Source organism: Rana temporaria, chromosome 2 (assembly GCF_905171775.1).
Source record: "Rana temporaria chromosome 2, aRanTem1.1, whole genome shotgun sequence".
NCBI classification, from domain to species: Eukaryota; Metazoa; Chordata; class Amphibia; order Anura; family Ranidae; genus Rana; species Rana temporaria.
Genome location: NC_053490.1, coordinates 523,558,613 through 523,582,604, shown reverse-complemented (window position 1 = coordinate 523,582,604; position 23,992 = coordinate 523,558,613). Strand labels below are relative to the sequence as shown.

The 23,992-nt window shown below is 46.2% G+C and overlaps 1 protein-coding gene across 1 annotated transcript in view; it reads left to right on the top strand.

Moving 5' to 3' along the window:
• LOC120928031 (beta-1,4-galactosyltransferase 3-like) overlaps positions 1-22,388 on the top strand; it is a 109,225-nt gene extending 86,837 nt beyond the window's left edge. Inside the window, exons 5-7 of the mRNA XM_040339103.1 lie at positions 11,787-11,909; positions 18,252-18,356; positions 22,217-22,388. Of these exons, the coding sequence (XP_040195037.1) occupies positions 11,787-11,909; positions 18,252-18,356; positions 22,217-22,385 (397 nt within the window). The 3' untranslated portion in view covers positions 22,386-22,388. The remainder of the gene's footprint in view (positions 1-11,786; positions 11,910-18,251; positions 18,357-22,216) is intronic.
• The last annotated feature ends 1,604 nt before the right edge of the window (positions 22,389-23,992 follow it).

The following is a 23,992-nucleotide window of genomic DNA, read 5'->3' as shown; positions in this document are numbered from 1 at the left end:
ATTGCGATTTTTTTTTTTTTTTTTTTTTGTTCTCTTTTTTTTTTTTTACCAAAAATAGGTAGAAGAATATGTATCGGCTTAAACTGAGGAAAAATGTTTTAATATTTTTGGGGGATATTTATTATAGCAAAAAGTAAAAAATATTGAATTTTTTTTCAAAAGTTTTGCTATATTTTTGTTTATAGCGCAAAAAATAAAAACCGCAGAGGTGATCAAATACCACCAAAAGAAAACTCTATTTGTGGGAAAAAAAGGACGCCAATTTTGTTTGGGAGCCACGTCGCAAGTGCAAGTTAAAGCGACGCAGTGCCGAATCGCAAAAACTGGCCAGGTCCTTTAGCTGCCTAAAGGTCCAGGTCTTAAGTGGTTAGGTTATTTACCACTTCAGCCCCGAAAGAATTTAACCCCTTTCCTGACCATGGCACTTGGCACCCAAACAAAATTGACGTAATTTTTTCCCCACAAATAGAGCTTTCTTTTGGTGGTATTTGATCACCTCTGCGGTTTTTATTTTTTGCGCTTTTTATTTTTTGCGCTATAAACAAAAAAAAGAGCGACCAAAAGAATGTGGTTACGTATACACTTGAGTATAAGCCGAGTTTTTCAGCACATTTTTTTTTTTTTTGTGCTGAAAATGCCCCCCTCGGCTTATACTCGAGTCACCTTTTTGCACCTGATCTCCCGGAATTTGGGGACCCGGTACCGGCTGGACCTGGACCCCAAACTTGGCAAACATATAGCCCCACTCTTCCTCTACAAGTGTGCAAAGATTGTTGTCTGGGGGACCTACGGCCGGAGAGCACCAATTTTTCGGGCACCCCTTCCATAGACTCCCATGTTAAACAGTCATTTCTCCGGTAACTTTGGGGACCCGGTGCCGGCCGTAGGTCCCCTGGACCCGAAACTTGGCACACATGTAACCCTCAATTCTCCTCTACAAGTGTGCAAAGTTTGCTGTCTGGGGGACCGACGGCCGGGGAGCACTGATTGTTAAAACCCGGGCACCCCTTCTTAAATAAAAGTCTAGTCATGGGCACAGTGAGGCATGGACACCCTAGGCTTATACTCGAGTCAATAAATTTGCCCATTTTTTTGTGGTAAAATTGGGTGCCTCGGCTTATATTTGGGTCAGCTTATACTCGAGTATATACGGTAATCACAGTTCATTCATGATTTAGCAGGGGGGGGGGGGGGGTGGCAATTACTTTTTCACACAGGGCCAGGCAGGTTTGGACAGCTTTTTTTTCCCCTTAATGAAATCATTATTTTAAAGTCTGCATTTTGTATTTACTCGGGTTATCTTTGTATAATAATATTTCTTTAATCTGAATCATTTAAAGCGGGGGTTCACCTGCAATTTTTTTTTTTTAAAGCCAGCAGATACAAATACTGCAGCTGCTGGCTTTTAAAACATGGGCACTTACCTGTCCAGGTCGCCAGCGACGTCAGCAGCCGAAGCCGAGCGGAGGGGCCGGACTCCAGCGGGAGTCTATATCCAGAAGTGGTGCAAATACCTGTTTTATACAGGTATCTGCACCCCCCCCCCCCCCCTGAAAGGTGTCAAATGTGACACCGGAGGGTGGGAGGGTTCTGAAAAGCGGAGGTTCACTTTTGGGTGAACCTCTGCTTTAAAGCGGAGTTCCGGCCACAATTTCACTTTTTAAATATAAATACCCCTGTAATACACAAGCTTAATGTATTCTAGTAAAGTTGGCCTGTAAACTAAGGTCCGTTTTGTTAGGTTGTTACAGCATTTAGACACTTTATAAAATAGAAATTGACTGGGGCCATCTTAGTGTGGGCATCATGAAGCCAGACTGTATGACTTCCTGGATTTCAGCCTTGCAGATCTCGCACATGCTCAGTGCTGTAATAGGTTTCAGATCAGGTTTCAGCACCTGTACTGTCCAAGTCACATGATTCTTTGAGACTGGGGAGTGCACAGACTCCTGGAAAGTTACACCCACTACATTCCCAGGAGTCTGTGCGGTGTAGGTTAGGAAGCTTAAAGGGTCACTAAAGGAATTTTTTTTTTTAGCTAAATAGCTTCCTTTACCTTGTTGCAGTCCTGGTTTCATGTCCTCATTGTTCGTTTTTGCTTTCATGTTGCTGTAAATCCTCTCTGTTTTGGACACTTCCTGGTTGCCTGTTTCCTGATAACCACAGTACTGGGAGATTTCTCACGGTGGTCACTAATCAAGGAGCTGTGTGTAAAACTAAACTGGATTGGTGCTGAGGAGTTTTAGACAAAGTATCACTGCTCTCTATTGGCTGACTGCCCTCTAGTGGCTCTCTGTACATCAGAGAACCAGCAAACAACAGCAAAAACGAAACTACACTGCAGGCACATTATATGATTGTTTTTTTATCAATTTTTAATCATTTTTAAAAGGAATCAGTTAACTATTATGTCTCTATGCCCTGTAAACAGTCATTTCAGCTAAAAAAAATTTTTCCTTTAGTGACCCTTTAAGCACCTAGGTGCAGGAAGTGGGAAGATTAACTATTCTGCCTAGCAACAACACTTTGAAGGCATCTAAAAAAAAAAAAAATTTCTTAAAGGACTAATGACATTTTTTTAAAACTACTGATGTAATGTTATATTTATGGGTGGAACTCCACTTTAAGTGTCAAATAAGCAAAAAGAAAAACAAATTAAGAAGGGGGTGAATACTTTTTCACAGCACTGTATATCCTGACCTCTCACTTGGGTTCATTTCCATCACGTGTTTGTCTATGGCAATCTGTGAGTATGCATTGGCACTGCTTTTTAATCAATAAAAGGCTTATTTACCCACTTCCCTACCGTAGGACGTCATATGACGGCCTGGACTTCAGTGGGGGATATGTGAAGGATGGGTGCAGCTACAGGCATCATTCAGATATCCTTTTCAGGCAGCGATTCCCTACACCATAAGAACGATCATAGCGGCGGTTCCACCACTTGATCGTTCTTATAGTCGGCGGGAGGGGACATTTCCCCCCCCCCCCCCTCCCGCCGCCATCCCATGCTTCTCCGAGCTCTCCGGTGCCATTGGAGGCCCGGAGAACGAATCAGCCGCCGCCGGATGAGGAGAATAGAGATATCATTATGACGTCACGCCCGGGTACCCGGAAGTAAACAAAGCCACAATTGCGGCTGTCAGCATGAGATCGGTGAAATTTTTTTCCCCTCGATCTCATGCTTTCCAGCCTGGAGGAGAGATGAGATCTTATTGACCCCGCCCCTCTCCATAAAGAGGACCTGTCGCACACTATTCCTATTACAAGGGATGTTTACATTCCTTGTAATAGGAATAAAAGTGATCAAAATGTATTCAAGTGTAAAAAACTAAATTTAAAATGCCCCTGTCCCCAGTAGCTCACGCTCTGACGTGAACGCCCACATATGTAAACGCCATTCAAACCACACATGTGAGGTGTCGCCACGTGCGTTAGAGCAAGAGCAATAATTCTAGCACTATACCTCCTCTGTAACTCTAAACTGGTATAGGTAGATTCACAAAGAGTTAGGCCGGCTTATCTACAAATAAGCCGACCTAACTCTGAATCTAAGCCGGCCTATGTTTAAGTGTATTCTCAAACAGAGATACACTTAAACAAAGCTAAGATAGGCCGGCTTGCACCGTTCTATCTTAGCTTGCAATGTTTCTTTTGTCCGCTAGATGGCGCTTCCATTGCGGCCGGCTTATGTAAATTAGGGGATACGCTGATTCACGAACGTACGCCAGGCCTACACCGTCGCATTACGTAGTTTCCGTAAGGGATAGGCTGCCTAAAGTTATTCCATCTATGAAGTGGAATAACAATGTTTAGTATGGCCGCCGTTCCCGCCGCAAGGTTCGAATTTTTTACGTTGTTGGCGCAAGTCGTCCGCGAATCGGGATTTACGTCGTTTACGTCCGCGTCGTAATCAATAGGCCCGTACGGCCTACTTAGCCGCAATGCGCACTGGGAAATGTAGTCGCCCTGCGCATGCGCAGTGTCAAAAAACTTGAGGTCAAGCCTCATTTCCATACTACACGCCCCCCTCCCAGTCATTTGAATTAGGCGCCCTTACGCCCGCTCGTTTTAGGCTACGCCGCCGAAAATTAGCAGGTAAGTGGTTTGAGAATCACTACTAGCCTAACTAATTTACGCCGGTGTAGCCTAAAAAGAGTAGGCTAGGCCGCCCTAATTTCTTTATCGTACATCACGGGACACAGAGCGGCATTCATTACTATATGGGTTATATGGAGTACCTTCAGGTGTAGACACTGGCAATCTCAAACAGGAAATGCCCCTCCCTATATAACCCCCTCCCATAGGAGGAGTACCTCAGTTTTTCCGCCAGTGTCTTAGGTGTTAGTCATGGTTTAGCTTGCCTCCACATCCTTGGGATTAGGTGAGCTAACTGGTTCTGTCCAAAAAAGCCTCAGCGCTAAAGTGGTCAGTAACCGGACCCCAAACCCTTGGGGTATAGCCCATAATGCTTTTCTTTTTAGAGAGCTGGACCCTGGGCCCAGAACTTAGAAACCTTTGGGTGCCTAATGTTTCTGTTGCCAGAGTGCTATATGGGCCCAGGACAGTGGATCCTTCATAGGAACCCAGGGCCTGAAGGTCTAGACATCCCCACCGAGATGGGGGAAGATTGGGCCTCTTGCTTGGCAAAGTCCTGCGGCATGGAGCAGGTAAGTGAGGGGAAAACTTGCGGAACTTGGTTCTTAGCAGGTTTTTTCTGGGGGGTCACAGGGGACATGCCTAAAGTTATGCACTGCATCTGGCAAACTAGTCACATATCATAAAGATAGGATGGCTCTATATGTATTATTCCCCATAAGATGTGACCTCCCTTGTAGTGTTGGAAAAGCATTGAGTGGGGCCTGTGTGATATAAAAGTATATGTGTGTGTCAGAGAGCTGTGCTTACCTGCAAGCCTCCAGGCGATGCTCCATTCAGTCTTCCTCCTCACGGCCTGCAAAGCAGGCAAAACGCCGACCTCTGGAGCAGAGAGGTCCCTTCCTCCCAACCCCACCCCCCCCCCTGTCGGGAGGGGCATTTCCTGTTTGAGATTGCTGGGGGGGAAGGGCGGGTCAGTGGCTTAAGGAAGGGGCGGCCCTTCCTTGTTTGTTCCATATAGCTCATTCAATACTTTGGAACTGAGGAGGAAAGACCAGAACGGCAAGCACGGGGCGCCGAGGACACACAGTGGCCAGAAAGAATATTGCAGTCTTCAGAAAGACTGTTTTCAAGCCTAGAAATAGGCTGTTTCTTTTCCATCTCATAGTTTTTCTTGCAATACTACTCAGGGGGACAGAATGTTTTTTCTTTCCTAGATTTGAAAAAAAAAGAAAAAAAAAAAAAAAAAAAAAAAAAGTGTCATCTAGGGGAGAGGAAGCATTTTTTATCCCCCAAACAGGTGTTTGGGCATTTAACTATTTATAAGTCCCAGGTACCAATAAGTAGCAGGTGTACCTCGGTATTGTACCATGGCATCAAAAAACAAGGGTACAAGAGGTGGGGATTCCCCCAGAGAGTCTGAGGTCTCGGACAATGCTATGCCGCTGCTTTCCCCACAGGGAGCCTTGGGGCCATCGGGATCTGGGGCTGGAGCTGACGCGGGTCAGTCCAACCCTAAGATGGTCACGGAGGAGGTATTACTCACCTCTTTAAAAGAGATGCAGAAAAGCATGGGTAAAATGATAGCCGCAGCTATGCGGGGCAGTAAGCGGAATAGATCTCCGTCGCCCGAGCGCGGACCCTCAGAAGAGGAGGTCCTTTCCTCAGGGGAATTGGACGACCTCTTGGACAAGGACCAAGTAGGTTCAGGGATCGAAGATCCGGATACAGAGGAGTCTGGGGCAGTCTCCCTGAGGGAGAGCTGGTGGATTCAAGGATTGTCGGACTTGGTCCATAGGGCATTCAACTTGCCAGTACCAGATCTCCAGGTATCGACGGTTTCAGCTTTGGGCTCACTGAGGGCGCCTCAAAGCAATGCTGTGTTTCCGATCCATCCTCTATTAGAGGGAGTTTTGTTCCAAGATTGGAACAAGCCAGATAAGATCTTCTTACCACCTAAGAAGTTCTCTGTCCTATATCCTATGGAAGAAAAATTTTCCAAAAGATGGGCTACTCCTGCAGTGGACGCAGCCATCTCATGTGTTAACAAATCGTTAACATGCCCTGTAGAAAACATACAGGTGTTCAAGGATCCAGTTGATAAGCGCTTGGAAGCACTACTTAAGAACTCCTTCACTACTGCAGGGGCAGTAGTACAGCCAGCTGTGGCTGCGATTGGGGTCGCTCAAGCATTATCGGATCAATTTAAGCAGATGCTTAAACTTATTCCTGCCCAGCAGGCAGAAGAATTTTCGGATGTCCCTAAGGCCATATGTTTTACGGTAGACGCAATCAAGGATTCTATCCAGCAAGCGTCACGTTTATCGTTATCCCTTATCCATATGAGAAGACTCTTATGGTTAAAAAGCTGGGAGGCTGAGCCCCCATGCAAGAAGCTCCTGGTAGGGTTCCCCTTCCATGGAGGACGACTCTTCGGAGAAGACCTAGATAAATACATTCAGACCATTTCAAACGGCAAGAGTACTCTCTTGCCAACTAAGAAGAAGGTTCAGGGGCCTGCGTTTAAACGACAGTATTCCCCTGGGCAGGGGCCCTCTAATGCCAAGCAGTATCGACGGCCTCCTGCAAAAGCAAACTTCGGCTTCAACAGCAAATCACAAGGACAGGCTGTTAGAGGCAAAAGGCAGTGGTTTCGCAAACCAGCAAAACCAGCCCCCAAGCCAGCCTTATGAAGGGGCGCCCCCACCCACGAAGGTGGGGGGAAGGCTGCGACTCTTTTCAGAGATTTGGGAAGCCAGCATTCCCGACGAGTGGGTACGGTCTTCCGTGGCCACAGGCTACAAATTAGATTTCCTAAGGTTTCCTCCTCCTCATTTCCAGGAGTCGAGGATTCCAAACGATCCGCCTCGGATTCCGGCCAGTCCTGGAACAGGGGCTGGGTTTCTACTCCAACCTATTCATCATCCCCAATGGAGATGTCAGGCCAATTTTGGACCTAAAGATGGTAAATGCATATCTAAAGATCCGCTCATTTCGGATGGAATCCGTGCGGTCAGCAGCTGCCACACTCCAGAAGGACGACTTCATGGCGTCCATAGACATAAAGGATGCCTACCTTCATGTTCCAATTTATCAGCCACATCAAAGATATCTACGCTTCATGGTGGCTTCGCGTCACTTCCAATTCGTGGCGCTTCCCTTCGGGTTGGCTACGGCCCCCCGGGTGTTCACGAAGGTCCTAGCTCCGATCCTAGCCAAGCTAAGGATCCAAGGGGTCACGATCCTAGCATACCTGGACGACCTCCTAGTCATAGACCACTCGTCTCCCGGCTTGGAGCGAGCAGTGGCCCTCACGGTCCAATACCTCGAGAGGTTCGGCTGGGTCCTAAATCGAGAAAAGTCAGCTTTCCAGCCCACAAGGCAGTTGGAATATCTCGGCATGAGATTAGACACAGAACAACAAGGAGTGTTCCTACCTCTGAGGAAGGTAAAAGCCATCAAGGAATTAATCCTACTGGTTCTAAGCAAGAAAGAACCGACTATTCGCCTATGTATGAGGTTACTAGGCAAGATGGTGGCCACGTTCGAGGCGGTACCATATGCCCAGAGCCACACTCGCATCCTACAGGCAGCCATCCTGTCAGCATGGAGCAGAAGGCCACAGGCCTTGGATATCCCGTTGCCGCTCTTATCAAGAGTCCGACAAAGTCTGTGTTGGTGGTTAGACCCTCAGAATCTACTGAAGGGGAAGTCTTTCAGCCCAGTGGCTTGGAAGATAGTGACCACAGACGCCAGCCTGACGGGCTGGGGAGCAATTTTGGATGGTTGCACTCGCCAAGGTACTTGGGCAAAGCCAGAGAAGCAGTTGCCCATCAACATCTTGGAGCTCAGAGCTGCTCGACTAGCCCTCAGGGCTTGGACGTCAAAATTGCAGGGGTTCCCGGTGAGAATTCAATCAGACAATGCCACGGCCGTGGCATACATAAATCACCAAGGGGGAACCAGGAGTCAAGCCGCTCAGAGAGAGGTGAGCTTGATTCTCCTATGGGCAGAGGCGCATGTGCCCTGCATATCGGCAATATTCATTCCAGGAGTGGACAACTTTCAGGCGGACTTCTTAAGCCGCCAGACTCTATGGCCGGGGGAATGGTCTCTGCATCCACAAGTCTTTCAAGCACTCTGCCAAAGATGGGGAGTGCCGGACGTGGATATCATGGCATCGAGACTCAACAAGAAACTAGACAGGTTCATATCCCGCTCAAGGGATCCGATGGCCTGCGGAACCGATGCGTTGGTTTGCCCTTGGCATCAGTTCAAACTTCTTTATGCGTTTCCCCCGCTCCAGTTACTACCCCGCCTGCTGCGCAGGATCCGGGTGGAACACATACCAGTCATCCTGGTAGCTCCAGCATGGCCCAGAAGGGCATGGTACTCACTCATCCTAAAGATGGTAGTGGGAGACCCTTGGACTCTTCCTCTACGGCCAGACCTGCTATCGCAAGGTCCGATCCTCCACCCTGCCTTACGGCATCTAAATTTGACGGCCTGGAAGCTGAATCCCTGATTCTCAGGGGTAGAGGTCTGTCTCAGAAAGTAGTCTCTACCCTAATCAGAGCCAGGAAACCGGTCTCTAGGGTGATTTATTACAGGGTCTGGAAGGCCTATGTAGGCTGGTGTGAGTCCAAGCGATGGCTTTTCTCGCAAATTTACCATCGATAGAGTATTAAGTTTTCTCCAGCTAGGAGTGGATAAAGGATTGGCATTAAGCACAATCAAAGGACAGATTTCTGCTCTGTCAGTGTGGTTTCAGCGGCCGCTGGCCACCCACTCGCTGGTTAAGACCTTCCTTCAAGGGGTCTTACGTATTAGACCTCCAGTTAAATCCCCGCTTTGTCCGTGGGATTTAAATCTTGTTCTGTCAAGTTTACAGAAACAACCGTTTGAGCCGTTGGCTGAAATTCCTTTGGTTCTACTGACAAGGAAGTTAGTATTTTTGGTTGCCATAGTTTCCGCAAGAAGAGTTTCGGAGCTAGCGGCCTTATCCTGTAAGGAACCATATCTTGTTTTTCATAAGGACAGGGTCGTTCTCCGCCCTCATCCTTCCTTCCTACCGAAGGTCATATCCAGTTTTCATTTGAACCAGGATTTGGTATTACCATCCTTCTTCCCTAAACCTACTTCCAGAAAGGAAGGGTTGCTGCATACCTTGGATATTGTCAGGGCCATGAAGGCCTATCTTAAAGCTACAAAGAAGATCCGGAAAACAGATGTGCTGTTCATTCTACCGGATGGGCCCAAGAAGGGGCAGGCAGCTGCAAAGTCCACCATTTCTAGGTGGATTAAGCAATTAATCACTCAGGCCTACGGCTTGAAAGGGTTGCCTCCTCCAGTATCATTAAAGGCTCATTCTACTAGAGCCATGGGCGCCTCCTGGGCAGCACACCACCAGATCTCTATGGCTCAAGTTTGCAAGGCGGCAACCTGGTCTTCTGTCCACACGTTTACAAAATTCTACAAGTTGGACGTAAGAAGGAATACTGATACTGCCTTCGGGCAGGCAGTGCTGCAGGCTGCAGTTTGAGACCCTCGGATTCCGGGGGCTCCTCTTTTTTGAGTTAAATTTAAAATTTAAAATTATTTTTCTCAACTAAGTTGGATTTATTATGATTTGAGTATATCTCTAAATTAAATCCTTTTGTCTTGGAGATGTTCTCCCTCCCCTCATTGTAAGCATTGCTTTGGGACATCCCATATAGTAATGAATGCCGCTCTGTGTCCCGTGATGTACGATAAAGAAAAAGAGATTTTTAATACAGCTTACCTGTAAAATCTTTTTCTTGGAGTACATCACGGGACACAGAGCTCCCACCCCTCTTTTTTGAGGACCATTTTGGGAGGCATACTGCTTGCTACAAAACTGAGGTACTCCTCCTATGGGAGGGGGTTATATAGGGAGGGGCATTTCCTGTTTGAGATTGCCAGTGTCTACACCTGAAGGTACTCCATATAACCCATATAGTAATGAATGCCGCTCTGTGTCCCGTGATGTACTCCAAGAAAAAGATTTTACAGGTAAGCTGTATTAAAAATCTCTTTTTTAGGCCAAGGTACGTGAATCTACCTAAAAATTTGTAAAAACATTTAAAGCGTCGCCTATGAAGATTTTTAAGTACCGAAGTTTGGCGCCATTCCATGAGTGTGCGCAACTTTAAAGCGTGACATGTTGGGTATCTATTTACTCAGCCTAACATCATGTTTCACATCATACAAAAAAATTGGGCTAACTTACTGTTTTTTGTTATTTTAAAAAAAAAAAGGCATTTGAAAAATTATTGCGCAAATACCCTGCGAAATAAAAAGTTGCAATGAACGCCACTTTATTCCCTAGCTAAAAAAAACATTGTTTTTGGGGATTCTGAGTAATTTTCTAGCAAAAAAATTATAATTTTTACATGAAAGAGAGAAAAGCCAGAATAGGCGCGGTACGGGAGTGGTTAACCACTTAAGGACCGCCTAATGCCGATATACGTCGGCAGAATGGCACAGGCACGTACATGTACGTTGCCTTTGAGGTCCCTGCCATGGGTCGCGCACCACTGGCTTGCGCACGTGACCCGGTACAAAGCTCAGTGACCGCGGGACCCGCGGACCCGATCCCCGCCGGTGTCCCACGATCGGTCACAGGAGCTGAAGAACGGGGAGAGCTGTGTGTAAACACACCTTCCCTGTTCTTCACAGTGGCAGTGTCATTGATCGTCTGTTCCCTGATATAGGGAAAGACGATCAATGATGTCACACGTCCAGCCCCGCCCCCCTACAGTTAGAAACACATATGAGGTCACACTTAACCCCTACAGCGCCCCCTAGTGGTTAACTCCTAAACTGCCATTGTCATTTTCACAGTAATCAATGCATTTTTATCGCATTTTTTGGTCCCAAAAATGTGTCAAAATTGTCCGAAGTGTCCGCCATAATAACGCAGTCACGAAAAAAATCGCTGATCTCCGCCATTAGTAGTAAAAAAAAATGATTAATAAAAATGCAATAAAACTATCCCCTATTTTGTAAACGCTATAAATTTTGAGCTAACCAATCGTTAAACGCTTTTTTTTTTAAATTTTATTTTTTTGCCAAAAATATGTAGAAGAATACGTATCGGCCTAAACTGAAGTTTTTTTATATCTTTTTTGGGGATATTTATTACAGCAAAAAGTAAAAAATATTGCATTTCTTTTCAAAATTGTCGCTCTATTTTTGTTTATAGCACAAAAAATATAAACCGCAGAGGTGATCAAATACCACCAAAAGAAAGCTCTATTTGTGAGAAAAAAAGGACGCCAATTTTGTTTGGGAGCCGCGTCGCACGTTCGCGCCATTGTCAGTTAAAGCGACGCAGTGCCGAATCGCAAAAAGGGGCAAGGTCCTTAACCTGCATATTGGTCCGGGTCTTAAGTGGTTAAGGTTTGGCAATAGGCCTTTACACCCTCTTGTGTGTTTTTTTTTTTTTTTTTTTTGTCTTTTACTCTAAATAAAAGCATCTACTTTGTTCAATACAGTGGCCAATACAGGGCAACACTGTGCTGCCACATCTGAAACATAAAATGTTTCTTCTGGTGGAACTTCACATCTACTACTACGTTCTGCTTTTCCACGGAAGACACAAGGCTGTCCTGGCGTGTAGATTTTTATGGCTGGTGTATAACGCAACTTTTTTTATTTTTTCTTAGCCTGCCCTATTGGACGTACTTTGGAGGAGTGTCTGCGCTGACTCCGGATCACTTTATGAAAATCAATGGTTTCCCCAACACGTATTGGGGGTGGGGAGGAGAAGATGATGACATTGCTGGGAGGTGAGATTGGAGAACAATATTCTGGGGTTTTTCTGTTCCACTAATTCTCATATTTTCTGCCTTTTTTTTTTTTTCTATAAAATTTATCGTGACTGGAAAAAATGAAAAATAATTAAAAGTACCATAGAGGCTGAAATGGTCTAGGCCAACCTGTCTCACTCTTTTTACCCTAGAGCAGTGCTTTCCAAACTGCAGCCCGGGGCCGATCCTGGGGTCACAGACGCCTGGGCTCAGAAATATTTCTGGCGCCCCCACATGGACGTGGTCATCTTACTAACTCCTCCCCTTTACAGATGTTTCTATGGCTACGACTCAAACACAGAGATGCTCCCCTAAGAAGTCTTCATTAGTGCCCCCCCCCCAGCAGGTGTCCCCCATCAGAGCCCCCCACAGCAGGTGTCCCCCATCAGAGCGTGTTCCGGTACTAGGCTCCGCCGTGGTACCCACCCCGGGGGCAGCGGGAGGTATGCGCTCTTGTCAGTTGCCAGCGGAGAGAGCAAGCAGGATAGGGAACCGCAGCACCCACTACATGCGCTCCGCCTCTGGACACAGACAAGGAGGAGGGAGGGGAGCACTTTGGAGCTTCAGCGCCCCCACCTATGAAGCGCCTGAGTGCGGAGCACCCCGTGCACCCTGCCTAGGATCGGCCCTGCTGCAACTCATGAGTCAGATAAGGCCCCTTGTCTGCCTCTATGCGGCCCTTGGAGCACACTTAATTTTCGGGGTAGGTCTTACTTTCGGGGAAACATGGTATCTGTTAGGTTGGTTAATTTTTCTCTGTTGCAGACATTGGGAGGAAATGGTTAGCCCTGGAACAAATGTCCCAATTAGAAGAATTGCCTTTGCCTCTTGCTCTGGTGTAGGAGTATTCTAGTATAGGGGACAATTTTTTAATCCAATTTGGTATGACAAAAAGCAGCTCTCTAAATCCCTGATTGGACCCAAATGTGGCTCTGAAGACCAAAGTTGCTAAAAGGAAAGTAGGAAGAGTTGACAGACCAGATAAAATCTTGCAGTGGGCCGTAGTTTGGAGATGGGAATAGGAGTGATTATTGCACTATGCCCCCAAAAAAAGGAGGAAAACGGGAAGCGGCTACACAAGAATGTGACAAAAATTCAAGGACAAGTGGAGGTAAATATGTAGCGCTAAAAGTGACAAAACAGTGATTTTTTTTCTCTTTCTTTCTGTCTTTTTCTCTTTCTTTTTCTTTCTCTCTCTCTCTCTCTCTCTCTCTCTCTCTCTCTCTCTCTCTCTCTCTCTCTCTCTCTCTCTCTCTCCCCCCCCCCCCCCCCCTCCCCTGTGAAAAAACACAGAAAAATAAATAGATTTGAAAAACGAAGTCCACAAACAAGAACTAATAAGAGTACAATGTCTGTCACAAATGGGTGAAGAGATCACTGGGGTTGTATAAACCATCACAGGGAATATGTCTTCAAACAAATGGTATGTCTTAAACACTCTTACCGGAACCGTTGGACCCGACTGTCGACGACAACTGATCGGTCAGACATGGGTGTTCCCAATCGGTTGGTGAACCGGATATCCAAGGAATCCAATGGAACTCTGAATACAGATGCCCTAGTAGAAGTCCCTGAGGACGAAACACGTAGGGCCAGGTACACCGTTCCCCATATTGCTTTTATTCTACATTGACAGTCGGGTCCAACAGTTCCGGTAAGAGTGTTTAAGACCATTTGTTGGAAGACAACCCCAGTGATATCTTCACCATGAGAGATTCGTCACCCAATTGTGACGGACATTGTCATCTTATTAGTTCTTGTTTGTGGACTTGGTGTTTCAAATGTATTTATTTTTCTATGTAATAAAAGCAATATGGGGAACGGTGTACCTGGCCCTACATGTTTCGTCCTCAGGGACTTCTACTGGGGCATCTGTATTTTGAGTTCCATTGGATTCCTTGGATATCCGGTTCACCAACCGATTGGGATATCCAAGGAATCCAATGGAACTCTGAATACAGATGCCCCAGTAGAAGTCCCTGAGGACGAAACGCGTAGGGCCAGGTACACCATTCCACATATTGCTTTTATTCTACATTGACAGTCATGTCCAACGGTTCCGGTAAGAGTGTTTGAGACCATTTGTTTGAAGACGACCCCAGTGATATCTTCACCGTGAGAGATTCTTCACCCATTTGTGACGGACATTCTTATTAGTTCTTGTTCATGGACTTGGCGTTTCAAATGTATTTATTTTTCTATGTAATAAAAGCAATATGGGGAACGGTGTACCTGGCCCTACATGTTTCGTCCTCAGGGACATCTACTGGGGCATCTGTATTCCGAGTTCCATTGGATTCCTTGGATATCCGCTTCACAAATCGATTGGGAACACCCATGTCTGATCGATCTGTTGTCGCCGACAGTCGGGTCCAACGGTTCCGGTAAGAGTGTATAAGACATACCATTTGTTTTGAAGACATATTCCCTGTGATGGTTTATACAACCCCAGTGATCTCTTCACCGTGAGAGATTCTTCACCCACTTGTGACGGACATTGTCCTCTTAGTTCTTGTTTGTGGACTTCGTTTTTCAAATCTCTTTATTTTTCTGTGTGTTTTTACAGTTCATTTTACCACATCGGGTTCATAGTGTTAGTGATTCATATATATTTCACTGTTTTGTCACTTTTAGCGCTACATATTTACCTCCACGTAGTTTGGAGATCCGGGATTTACAGGACAGGAAGTGAAGGTGAAATTAATCAGTAGGATACAGATAGGAAAAAAAAAAAACGGACAGGGTTTAACTATTCCTTATTCTATACAAAATGTAAAAAAAAAAGCTTTTGAATTTAGTTTGTATTTAACGTGAGATCAGTATAGTCAGGGCCGTCTTTACCACAGGGCAAATGGGGAAGCTGCCCAGGGCCCTGTCACTGTTGGGGGCCCAAAGCAACCCCCTTTAAAAAAAAAAAAAAAACTTTTTTTTTTTTTTTTTTTTTTTGGGGCCTGGAGGTCCCCAGGGGCCCGGAGGCCCCCAGGACCCCAGATGGCAACTCCCCTTTTTTTATTTATTTTTAAATAACATTTTTTTTAATATATTTTTATTTTATTTTTTTATTAAAGGGCCAATTTTTTTTAGGGGTCCCCAGGGGCCCAGAGCCAGAGGGCCCCAGATGGCAACCCCCCTTTTTTTATTTATTTTTAAATAAAAAGAATATATTTTTTTAATATATTTTTATTTTATTTTTTATTAAAGGGCCAATTTTTTTTTTAGAGGTCTGGGGGTCCCCAGGGGCCCATAGTTCCCCAGGGCCCCGGATGACAACCCCCCTTTTTTTATAAAAAAATATTTTTTTATATATTTCTTTTATATATATATATATATATATATATATATATATATATATATATATATATATATATATTATTATTATTAATAAAGAACCCAGAGGTCCCCAGGGCCCCGGATGGCAACCCCCCTTTTTTTATATAAAAAAATTCATATTATTTTATTTCTTTTTTTTCTTTTTATTTCTATCTATATATATATATATATATATATATATATATATATATATAAATTATTATTAATAATAATAATAATAATAATAATAATAATAATAATAATAATATTATTTATTTACTAAAGGGCTCAGAGGTCCCCAGGGCCCCATGTGGCAAACACCCTTTTTTATTTTTTTTATAAATGTTTATTTTTATATTTTTGTTTATATATATATATTTTTTTTTTATTAAAGGGCCCAGAAGTCCCCAGGGCCCTGGGTGGCAACCCCCCCTTTTTTTTTTTATAAATGTTTCTTTTTTATATATATATATATTTTTTTTTATTAAAGGGCCCAGAGGTCCCGGATGGCAACCCCCTTTTTTTGTAATTTATTTTTTATAAAAAAAAATATTAAAGAGCCCAGAGGTCCCCAGGGCCCCAGATGGCAACCCCCTTTTTAAAAAAAAAATATATATATATTTTTTATATATATTTTGTATTTCTTTTTTTCTTTGTATTAAAGGGCTCAGAGGTCCCCAGGGCCCCGGATGGCTACATCCCTTTTTTTATATATATTTTTCTTTATTTTTATTTCTTTTTTTGTAAAGGCCCCCCCGCTTCTAAATTCGTGGCAGCCCCCCCCCCCCCCCTGCTTCTCAATTTCAGGCGGCAGAACCCCCCCCCCCCCCCGGTTCTCTGCTCCTGGGGGCCCATGCCTGAAGCTGTGTAAGTGGCCCCATAATTCCTGATCCCTGCCGCCCGTTAATCCCCTGTGCTGCCCACAAATCAGGCTGAAAATCATTAGCGGCACGCAGCCAGTGACAGAACTGCTTCCCTTCCCAGTGTTTTAAAATGTACAGCACCCCTGGCTTCCCTTTAGACGTGCACTTCTCCCTTCCTGCCACTGGGTGCTGCTTGTATATAAAAGTGAATTAGAATGTGATTTTATAACATCCCCAGTTTGCTCTTCCCGAGGCTGACTTCTTCATGTCCTGCTCCTCAAGGTATGTCACTGTTTGCTAATCTATATTGTAAATAGAAGTTTTCTGTAGAGTGTGCCCAAAGTCTTTATAATATTTGATGTTTTACTGCAGGTCTGGTCAGTGTTTTAAAACGTTCCTCTATTTTACACATGGCATGGCATGGGGGTCACAGCACTGTCTGTCCATTCTGCTTTAGCACCATGGGACCCCATGCCATGCCATGTGTAAAATAGAGGAACTCTTTAAATCACAGACCAGACCTGCAGTCCAGGCTGAGTAAGGCATCAGAGCACATGGCATTACTGTCTGTATTTAACTGCTTGATGGGCTTATTTTGGGCCTGGCTGGTTCACATGTATGTGTTTTGGCGGCCCACATTTGCGCAGGCACAGCAGCCCATTCATTTGAATGGGCCGCCATGCCTGCGTTTCCTGCAAAGAAAAGCGCATGCCTCATGTAATAGGCTGCGCACACGGCACACCTATGCCCATCAAGCACTGAAATACAGCACTGTCTGTCCATTATGCTGTCTGCTGTGACTTATCTGCAGTTCCCGCACTGTCAAACTTGCTGCATTTTTAGACGTTTAGGTCACGCTTTTAATCACAAGGCAACAGCGCTCAGAAAAAACCAAATGATAACAGTCAGTTAGCAAGGGTAAATAATATGGGATAAGATGACAGTAACAATTAAAAAATAGTTAAAAGTTCATGGATAAAAGTTCAAGTGTAGGAATACAATCAGTCCATATATAAAAAAGCTGTATTCTCTGGGTGAATTCTAATAGGCGACCAAGGGCTGCTCTCCAGGAGTGAAGTCAACTCAGGTATACATGAAAAAAGAAAAACAGGAAAAAAGCGCCTCTAGGTCATCTGATTTATTTACATAGATGGGAATAAGTCTCCAACACTTACATGTAATATTGCAGGAACAGGGGTGCAAGTGAGGATGTAGATTGCTCGTATCTCAATCCTGGTGATGGACAAGCAGATCAGCTGGAGGAGAGGCAGAGGCTGATGGCTGTGTAGGAGCGGTGCTGGAGCACAGTGCTCAATCCATTCAAGTGTGCCGGACGGTAGCCGATAGGGGCCAACACAGGATAATGCAAAGTAGAAAATCATGCAGATGTACGGCTCTCGTTCCGGAGGCGGTGACGTCAGCGGGACGGTGGCCGACAAGGGCCAATGTAGTACACATTGGCCCTTGTCGGCCACCGTCCCGCTGACGTCACCGCCTCCGGAACGAGAGCCGTACATCTGCATGATTTTCTACTTTGCATTATCCTGTGTTGGCCCCTATCGGCTACCGTCCGGCACACTTGAATGGATTGAGCACTGTGCTCCAGCACCGCTCCTACACAGCCATCAGCCTCTGCCTCTCCTCCAGCTGATCTGCTTGTCCATCACCAGGATTGAGATACGAGCAATCTACATCCTCACTTGCACCCCTGTTCCTGCAATATTACATGTAAGTGTTGGAGACTTATTCCCATCTATGTAAATAAATCAGATGACCTAGAGGCGCTTTTTTCCTGTTTTTCTTTTTTCAGGTCACGCTTTTAAAAACACAGTGCGTTTGTGTGTGCAAGAACTGCAGGTAAGTAGCATGGTGCAAAAGCAGAATGGATTTCAAGGCAACTGTATTTTTAAAATGCTGAATGCACCTTTTTTCTGCAGGAAACAAAGGCATGGCAGCCCATTCAAATCAATGGGCTGCTGTACCTGCACAAATGAGGACCGCCAAAACATACATGTGAACCAGCCAGGCCCAAAATAAGCTGGAGGGGGGCCCAAAAAAAATGTTTGCCCAGGGCCCAAACCATATTAAAGACGGCCCTGAGTATAGTGACATGTTCTTATCCGACTACAAAATTTTGTTTCTATTTGAGGATTCGTTTATCCGGACTGAGCATCACAAGGACGCCGCTGAGCCTTGGCCGCTATAAAATGATCTCGCATGACCGGGATACTGGAAATGAAGAAAACACGCACAGGTAAATGCCAGATTTACAGACACCTATTCGCAGGGCTTTTTTTTTTTCTCAGAAAATACAGTTGAACTTTGAAATACGAGTATAATACGTTCCAGGAGAATGCTCGTAATCCAAAGTACTTGCATGTCAAAGCGGATTTTCCCATTGAAGTCAATGGAAAGGAAAATTTGTTCCGCATTGACTTCAATGGGATGCAATACCGAATGCAGCCATAGGTGGGGGGGGTGCCAGAGAGTGCTGAAAACGTCCGAAAAGGCCCGAGGACACTTCGGCTCGTTTCCTGTGCCCCTGTACCTCAGGCCAAATGAGGTACTGTAGGCCAATGTTCGGCTTTTCTCGGCTCCTGCGCCCCCGTACCTCAGGCCAAATGAGGTACTGTAGGCCAATGTTCGGCTTTTCACGGCTCCTGCGCCCCCGTACCTCAGGCCAAATGAGGTACTGTAGGCCAATGTTCGGCTTTTCACGGCTCCTGCGCCCCCGTACCTCAGGCCAAATGAGGTACTGTAGGCCAATGTTCGGCTTGTCTCCGCTCCTGAGCCCCCGTACCTCAAGCCAAATGAGGTACTGTAGGCCAATGTTCGGCTTTTCTCGGCTCCTGCGTCCCCGTACCTCAGGCCAAATTAGGTACTGCAGGCCTATTTAGCTTGAATTCTGCTCGTCTTGCGAATCAACACTTGCAAACTGAGTCAGAATTAAAAAAAAAAAAAGTTGCTTGCAAATCAAACCGCTCTCAAACCAAGTTTACTCATAAAACAAGGATCCACTGTAGGTGCAAGAACTCGACCACGACTTCACAAACCGCACCAAATAGTGGGTGTGGTCAAATTTTACTAACAGTGGCAGGATCTTAATGCACTCCTGGTATTTAGTGCAGAGTTGGGGGGGGGGGGGGGGGGGGGTTTACACAGAGTGTAGAGTTTAGCGGTGCTCTGCATGCAGATTACGGAGTCCAGCCGCCTTCCACATATTACTTTCATCCCTCTCTCAGCTCTGACCTCTACATCCAACCCCCCTCCAATGCCCCATCTTTCCCCTCATTAAAAGCACCACCATTTTCCACGTGTTGTACTTTTGTTGCTTTATTAAGCTGAAGCACCCAGCCGGCTCTAGTACCCCTCGTACACTGTAGGTGGCTCTGGCTCTTTCACTTGCAGGGGAGATCATCCAGTAGGGGGTGTAGGCATTTGTACTGCACCCTGGGCACCTGCATCTCCCTTGTCCCCGTCCTGCACTCAGTGGGAGCCGGTCGGAGGGGGAACAGATCGTTGGGAGATGTGCTGCTACTTGTAAACACAGAAGCCCAACATGTGTGTTTACAAGTGACATTGGTGAGCAGGGAGCAGAAGACCTGAGCCAAAGCTGGTGGAATAGCGTTCCACCAAGTTCCAGTTGAAAAAAAGCCCTGCCTATTCGTAAAATTACCAAGGTGGAGGCAGTGCCGATCCTGACCTCCCTGGGGCCCTAAGCAAAATGACATCTCACATAAAAGTTGAGAAGCGGGGGGGTGCGGACTTCTTACCTCTTCTCCCATGCAGCCAGAGAGTTGAGAAGCGGGGTGAGGGGCCGAAAATGACTTCTCAACCAGGTGGGGCCTCTAGTAATTTGGGGGGCCCTCAGCAGCTTTGCAGGGCCATAAGCGGCTTGCATAGTGAGCCTATAGGGCGGATCGGCCCTGGGTGGAGGTCCTGGTGAGGTGAGCCAAGAGAAACAATAATATCATGGCATTCTATTTATTTTTCATCAAGTTATTTCTTAGATCTCCTCTAAAGTACATAAAATAAGAGGGATGCTGATTGTAACATCCTTATGAAAATGCTATTTGTCTGGCTGTTATGCTTATCCATTGTTTCAGCAGTTTGAGCCACTGATATACCGTTATATCCAATGGATGTGCCGAGTTGCTTAAAAAAAAAAAAAACTAATGTGACCTAAAAAAAGATTAACAATAAACAAAACATTGAAGCCCCTGAGGAAGTAACGTGATGTGTGATGCAACACAATGGGCGGAGCTGGCTGACGTTATCACTTACCGGAAGTGGTGGAGCGCCGATAGTGACTTTCAGTATCCCGATGCTTTTATATGAACGCTTTATTGCTTTTGATTACATGTGAATGCATTAACTTCAATGAATAACTTTGAGTGTTGTCTCGCGAAACGAGCAGGATTCAAGCCACAGCAGTGTGCAGTACCGCATTTGTCCTTGGGTGTGGGGGGCGCTGAAAGCTGAGCTGAGCCGTTCGGAAATACACAAAAAAACTGTCCCGAGCCTTTTCGATGCTCTCTGGCGCCCACCTCTGGCCACATGCGGTATTGCATGTCATGGAAGTTAATGCAGAAGGAATTATTTTCATTTCCATTGACTTCAATGGAGAAACTCACTTTGATATGCGAGTGCATTGGATTACAAACCTTCTCCTGGAACGGATTATGCTCGTAATCCAAGGTTCCACTGTATAAAATAACCTCCTGTACATTAAAACTTCCTGTAAACGGTCTAAACCCCGCTCCCAGCAGCCCCCAATGCCTGGAACATGTTAGGTTTGGCAGCATTATGCTGTGGATCCAGTAGTGTAGTGCAGAACCCACTGCTCTGCTGTCAAGGGGATTGTGGAAAGATTATATGAAGATACAGTTCACATTTATCGATATAAAATAGTCTATTAAAGGTCAAAGCAACAGAATCAGCTTTTGCTGTAATATTCATAATCATTTTAGAGATTTCCCCTGCAGTATTTTTTTTTCTGCCACTAGATGCCCTCAGTCTTATGGGCAGAATCTTAAACCCACTTCCTCTGAGACCGGGTCGTCCTGGACCCTCCCCCAGCCTGTGACTGAAAAATGAAAGGAGAAACTGTACAGCTCATCTCTCTGTTGCCATGTTCTCTTCTCCTATCGGCATGCTTCTTTTCAGCACATGGACTGATTTAAATCATCATGCCTTTTGACAGTAAAAAAAAAATAGGGTACATTTACACTATTGCGCTGTGGCAGGGCTGGTGCAAGGATTTTTGACACCCTAGGCTGAACCTCATTTTGCTGCCCCCCTTGGCTCCACCTCTTTTGCCCTGCCCATGTATACCCCCCACCAGCGCTCATCAAATGCAGCTTCGCCAGCGCCCATCAAATGCAGCCTCAGCAGCACCCCCCCTGACTCCACCCCCTTTGCCCTGTCCATGTATACCCCACCGGCGGGCCATCAAATGCAGGCTCGCCGGCGGGCCATCAAATGCAGGCTCGCCGGCGGGCCATCAAATGCAGGCTCGCCGGCGGGCCATCAAATTAATGTTTTGCTTGCTTCCATTCATTTGGGAGACAGGACACAGACACAATCCTCCACTGCCTCTGGCACTATGTGCGAACAGAGCGGCAGCTGCCTGCTGCTGCTGAGACTTAGTTGCTTGATGCAGAGAGAAGAGAGTAGGAACACCAGTGGCCGGGCACCCTAGGCAGCAGGGCACCTTTTAGGCAGCTGCCTAGTTTGCCTAGTGGTAGCACCGGCCCTGCGCTGTGGTAATGCACAGCAGTTCACATTACATGTGTTAACTTGCCTTTCATTTTGAATGGCATCCCAGTACACTAAGGTAACCAACCTGTGTTAGAAGTGCCACAGCCAAGGCTAGGACAAAGGGGTGGGCAGGAGGGAAAGCCGCCCAGGGCGCAGCATTAGGTGGGAGCACCCCCTCACTGTACGCAAGCAACCAGCTTCATTTTGTACAAAATTTAATATAATTATAACACGGCTCATTAAAGTTGCGCGTAGTTGGCCTTTTCCTCTTTGCACCCATTAAGTAAGGCCTAAAAGACCGGTGACCCCTCTGCACCTGCTGTACTTACTCTTGTGTCTTCTGCTTTCTCTCAGGTTCAGTCTCCTTGGAAACACCAGGAAAACCTGGAGAGAGGATGGAATGAACTCCTTGGACTTTACCCTACTTTCCAGAGAACAAACCGCACTTTATACCAACATTACGGTGGACATTGGTGAAGCTCCGCCCACCCCAACTGAACCCAGCAAGTGGAGGTTCTTTTGATGGTTCCAGAAAACCTTACTGGCAATTTCCGTGACGTACTATTGGGATGTCTTCAATGTAAAACTGGACTGATATTTAAGGAGGAACCTGTTGAGGTGTGCAATGTTCTTTTCACCTACCAGTTCTGCCGGGGGGGCAGGCTCCTCGGGGTGTTTCCGAAAGATACTTTTATGAACTTATTGTGAGCACTTTTGGAGCCTCTACCTTGCAGATGCTGCTGTGGCCACCAATCATGGGAGGAAGATTTCCCAGATGACTGCTTCTCCCAAGAGTGGTCTACCACAGTTGTCGTGTTTGGGGCCCACTGACTTGACATCGACGCCTACTTTTTAGGTTTGGTTTAAAAAAAAAAAATGATCTTGTAAACCGCAACAGGCTTGCTTAAATGCATCTCTTCTTGACAAATGTGACCATCGTGGACCTGACCTCTTAGAGAACATCAGTGCTGAAGTGGTGCCCAAGTGTCCCAGTGCTGGTCTTCAAATGGAACCCTATGGAGACTTTTATATTAAAGGCTGTCTCCCCAAGTCCAACTCCTTATGGTGCTAAGCCCCATCCATTATCCAACGGTCACATGCCAGAACACTAGTTGGCAGTAGAGGCTTTGGCATTTGACTGACAAGGCACTGGGCTTGGCGTCGGGAAGGGGTGTGCCTTAATCTTAACTTGGGCACAAGTCAAGACCACACATATAGCCAGGGCTTGGAATCCATGTGGTTTTACAGACATTGATGTAAAGCAGGTGGTAGAGCCTGTCCTCCTGTAAGGGACCTGAGCCCTAGCGGTCCTCCTGTAAGGGACCTGAGCCCTAGCGGTCCTCCTGTAAGGGACCTGAGCCCTAGCGGTCCTCCTGTAAGGGACCTGAGCCCCAGCGGTCCTCCTGTAAGGGACCTGAGCCCCAGCGGTCCTCCTGTAAGGGACCTGAGCCCTAGCGGTCCTCCTGTAAGGGACCTGAGCCCCAGCGGTCCTCCTGTAAGGGACCTGAGCCCCAGCGGTCCTCCTGTAAGGGACCTGAGCCCCAGCGGTCCTCCTGTACCGGACCTGAGCCCCAGCGGTCCTCCTGTACCGGACCTGAGCCCCAGCGGGTCAACATGTGCCAAGGTTTTACAGTAAGGCATGTTTTGGAGGACAGAAAATACACCACTTGTTACACTGGACAATACTTTCTCTAATCAATGGTTCTGAGCCATGCACTGTGTACTTTACATGCACCCAAGCCCTGCACTTTTTACATTACTTTCTCCTGACCCCTGATTAATTTACATTACACACACCTGACCCCTGCACTGTGTACATTACACACACCTGACCTCTGCACTCTGTGACAAGGGGTGGGGGGCAGGAAAAGTGTCAGCAGCAGAGAGGAGAGAACCAGGAGGAGGTGTAGACTCTGTGCTCTCACCCATCCTATCAGTGGAGCGCTCCTCTATACAGTGGATTACACGGAATCGCTCTTGGCTCGAACAGTACACGGCTTAATTGCCCACCCACTACCCACATTTCCAGGAGTTTAGCAGTCAGTGGAGTAGAAAGTGGGTGGATAATCGAGCTGTGCACTGTCTGATGTAAGATTTGTGCTAGTAGGGGTAAGTGGGGGGGGGGTGATT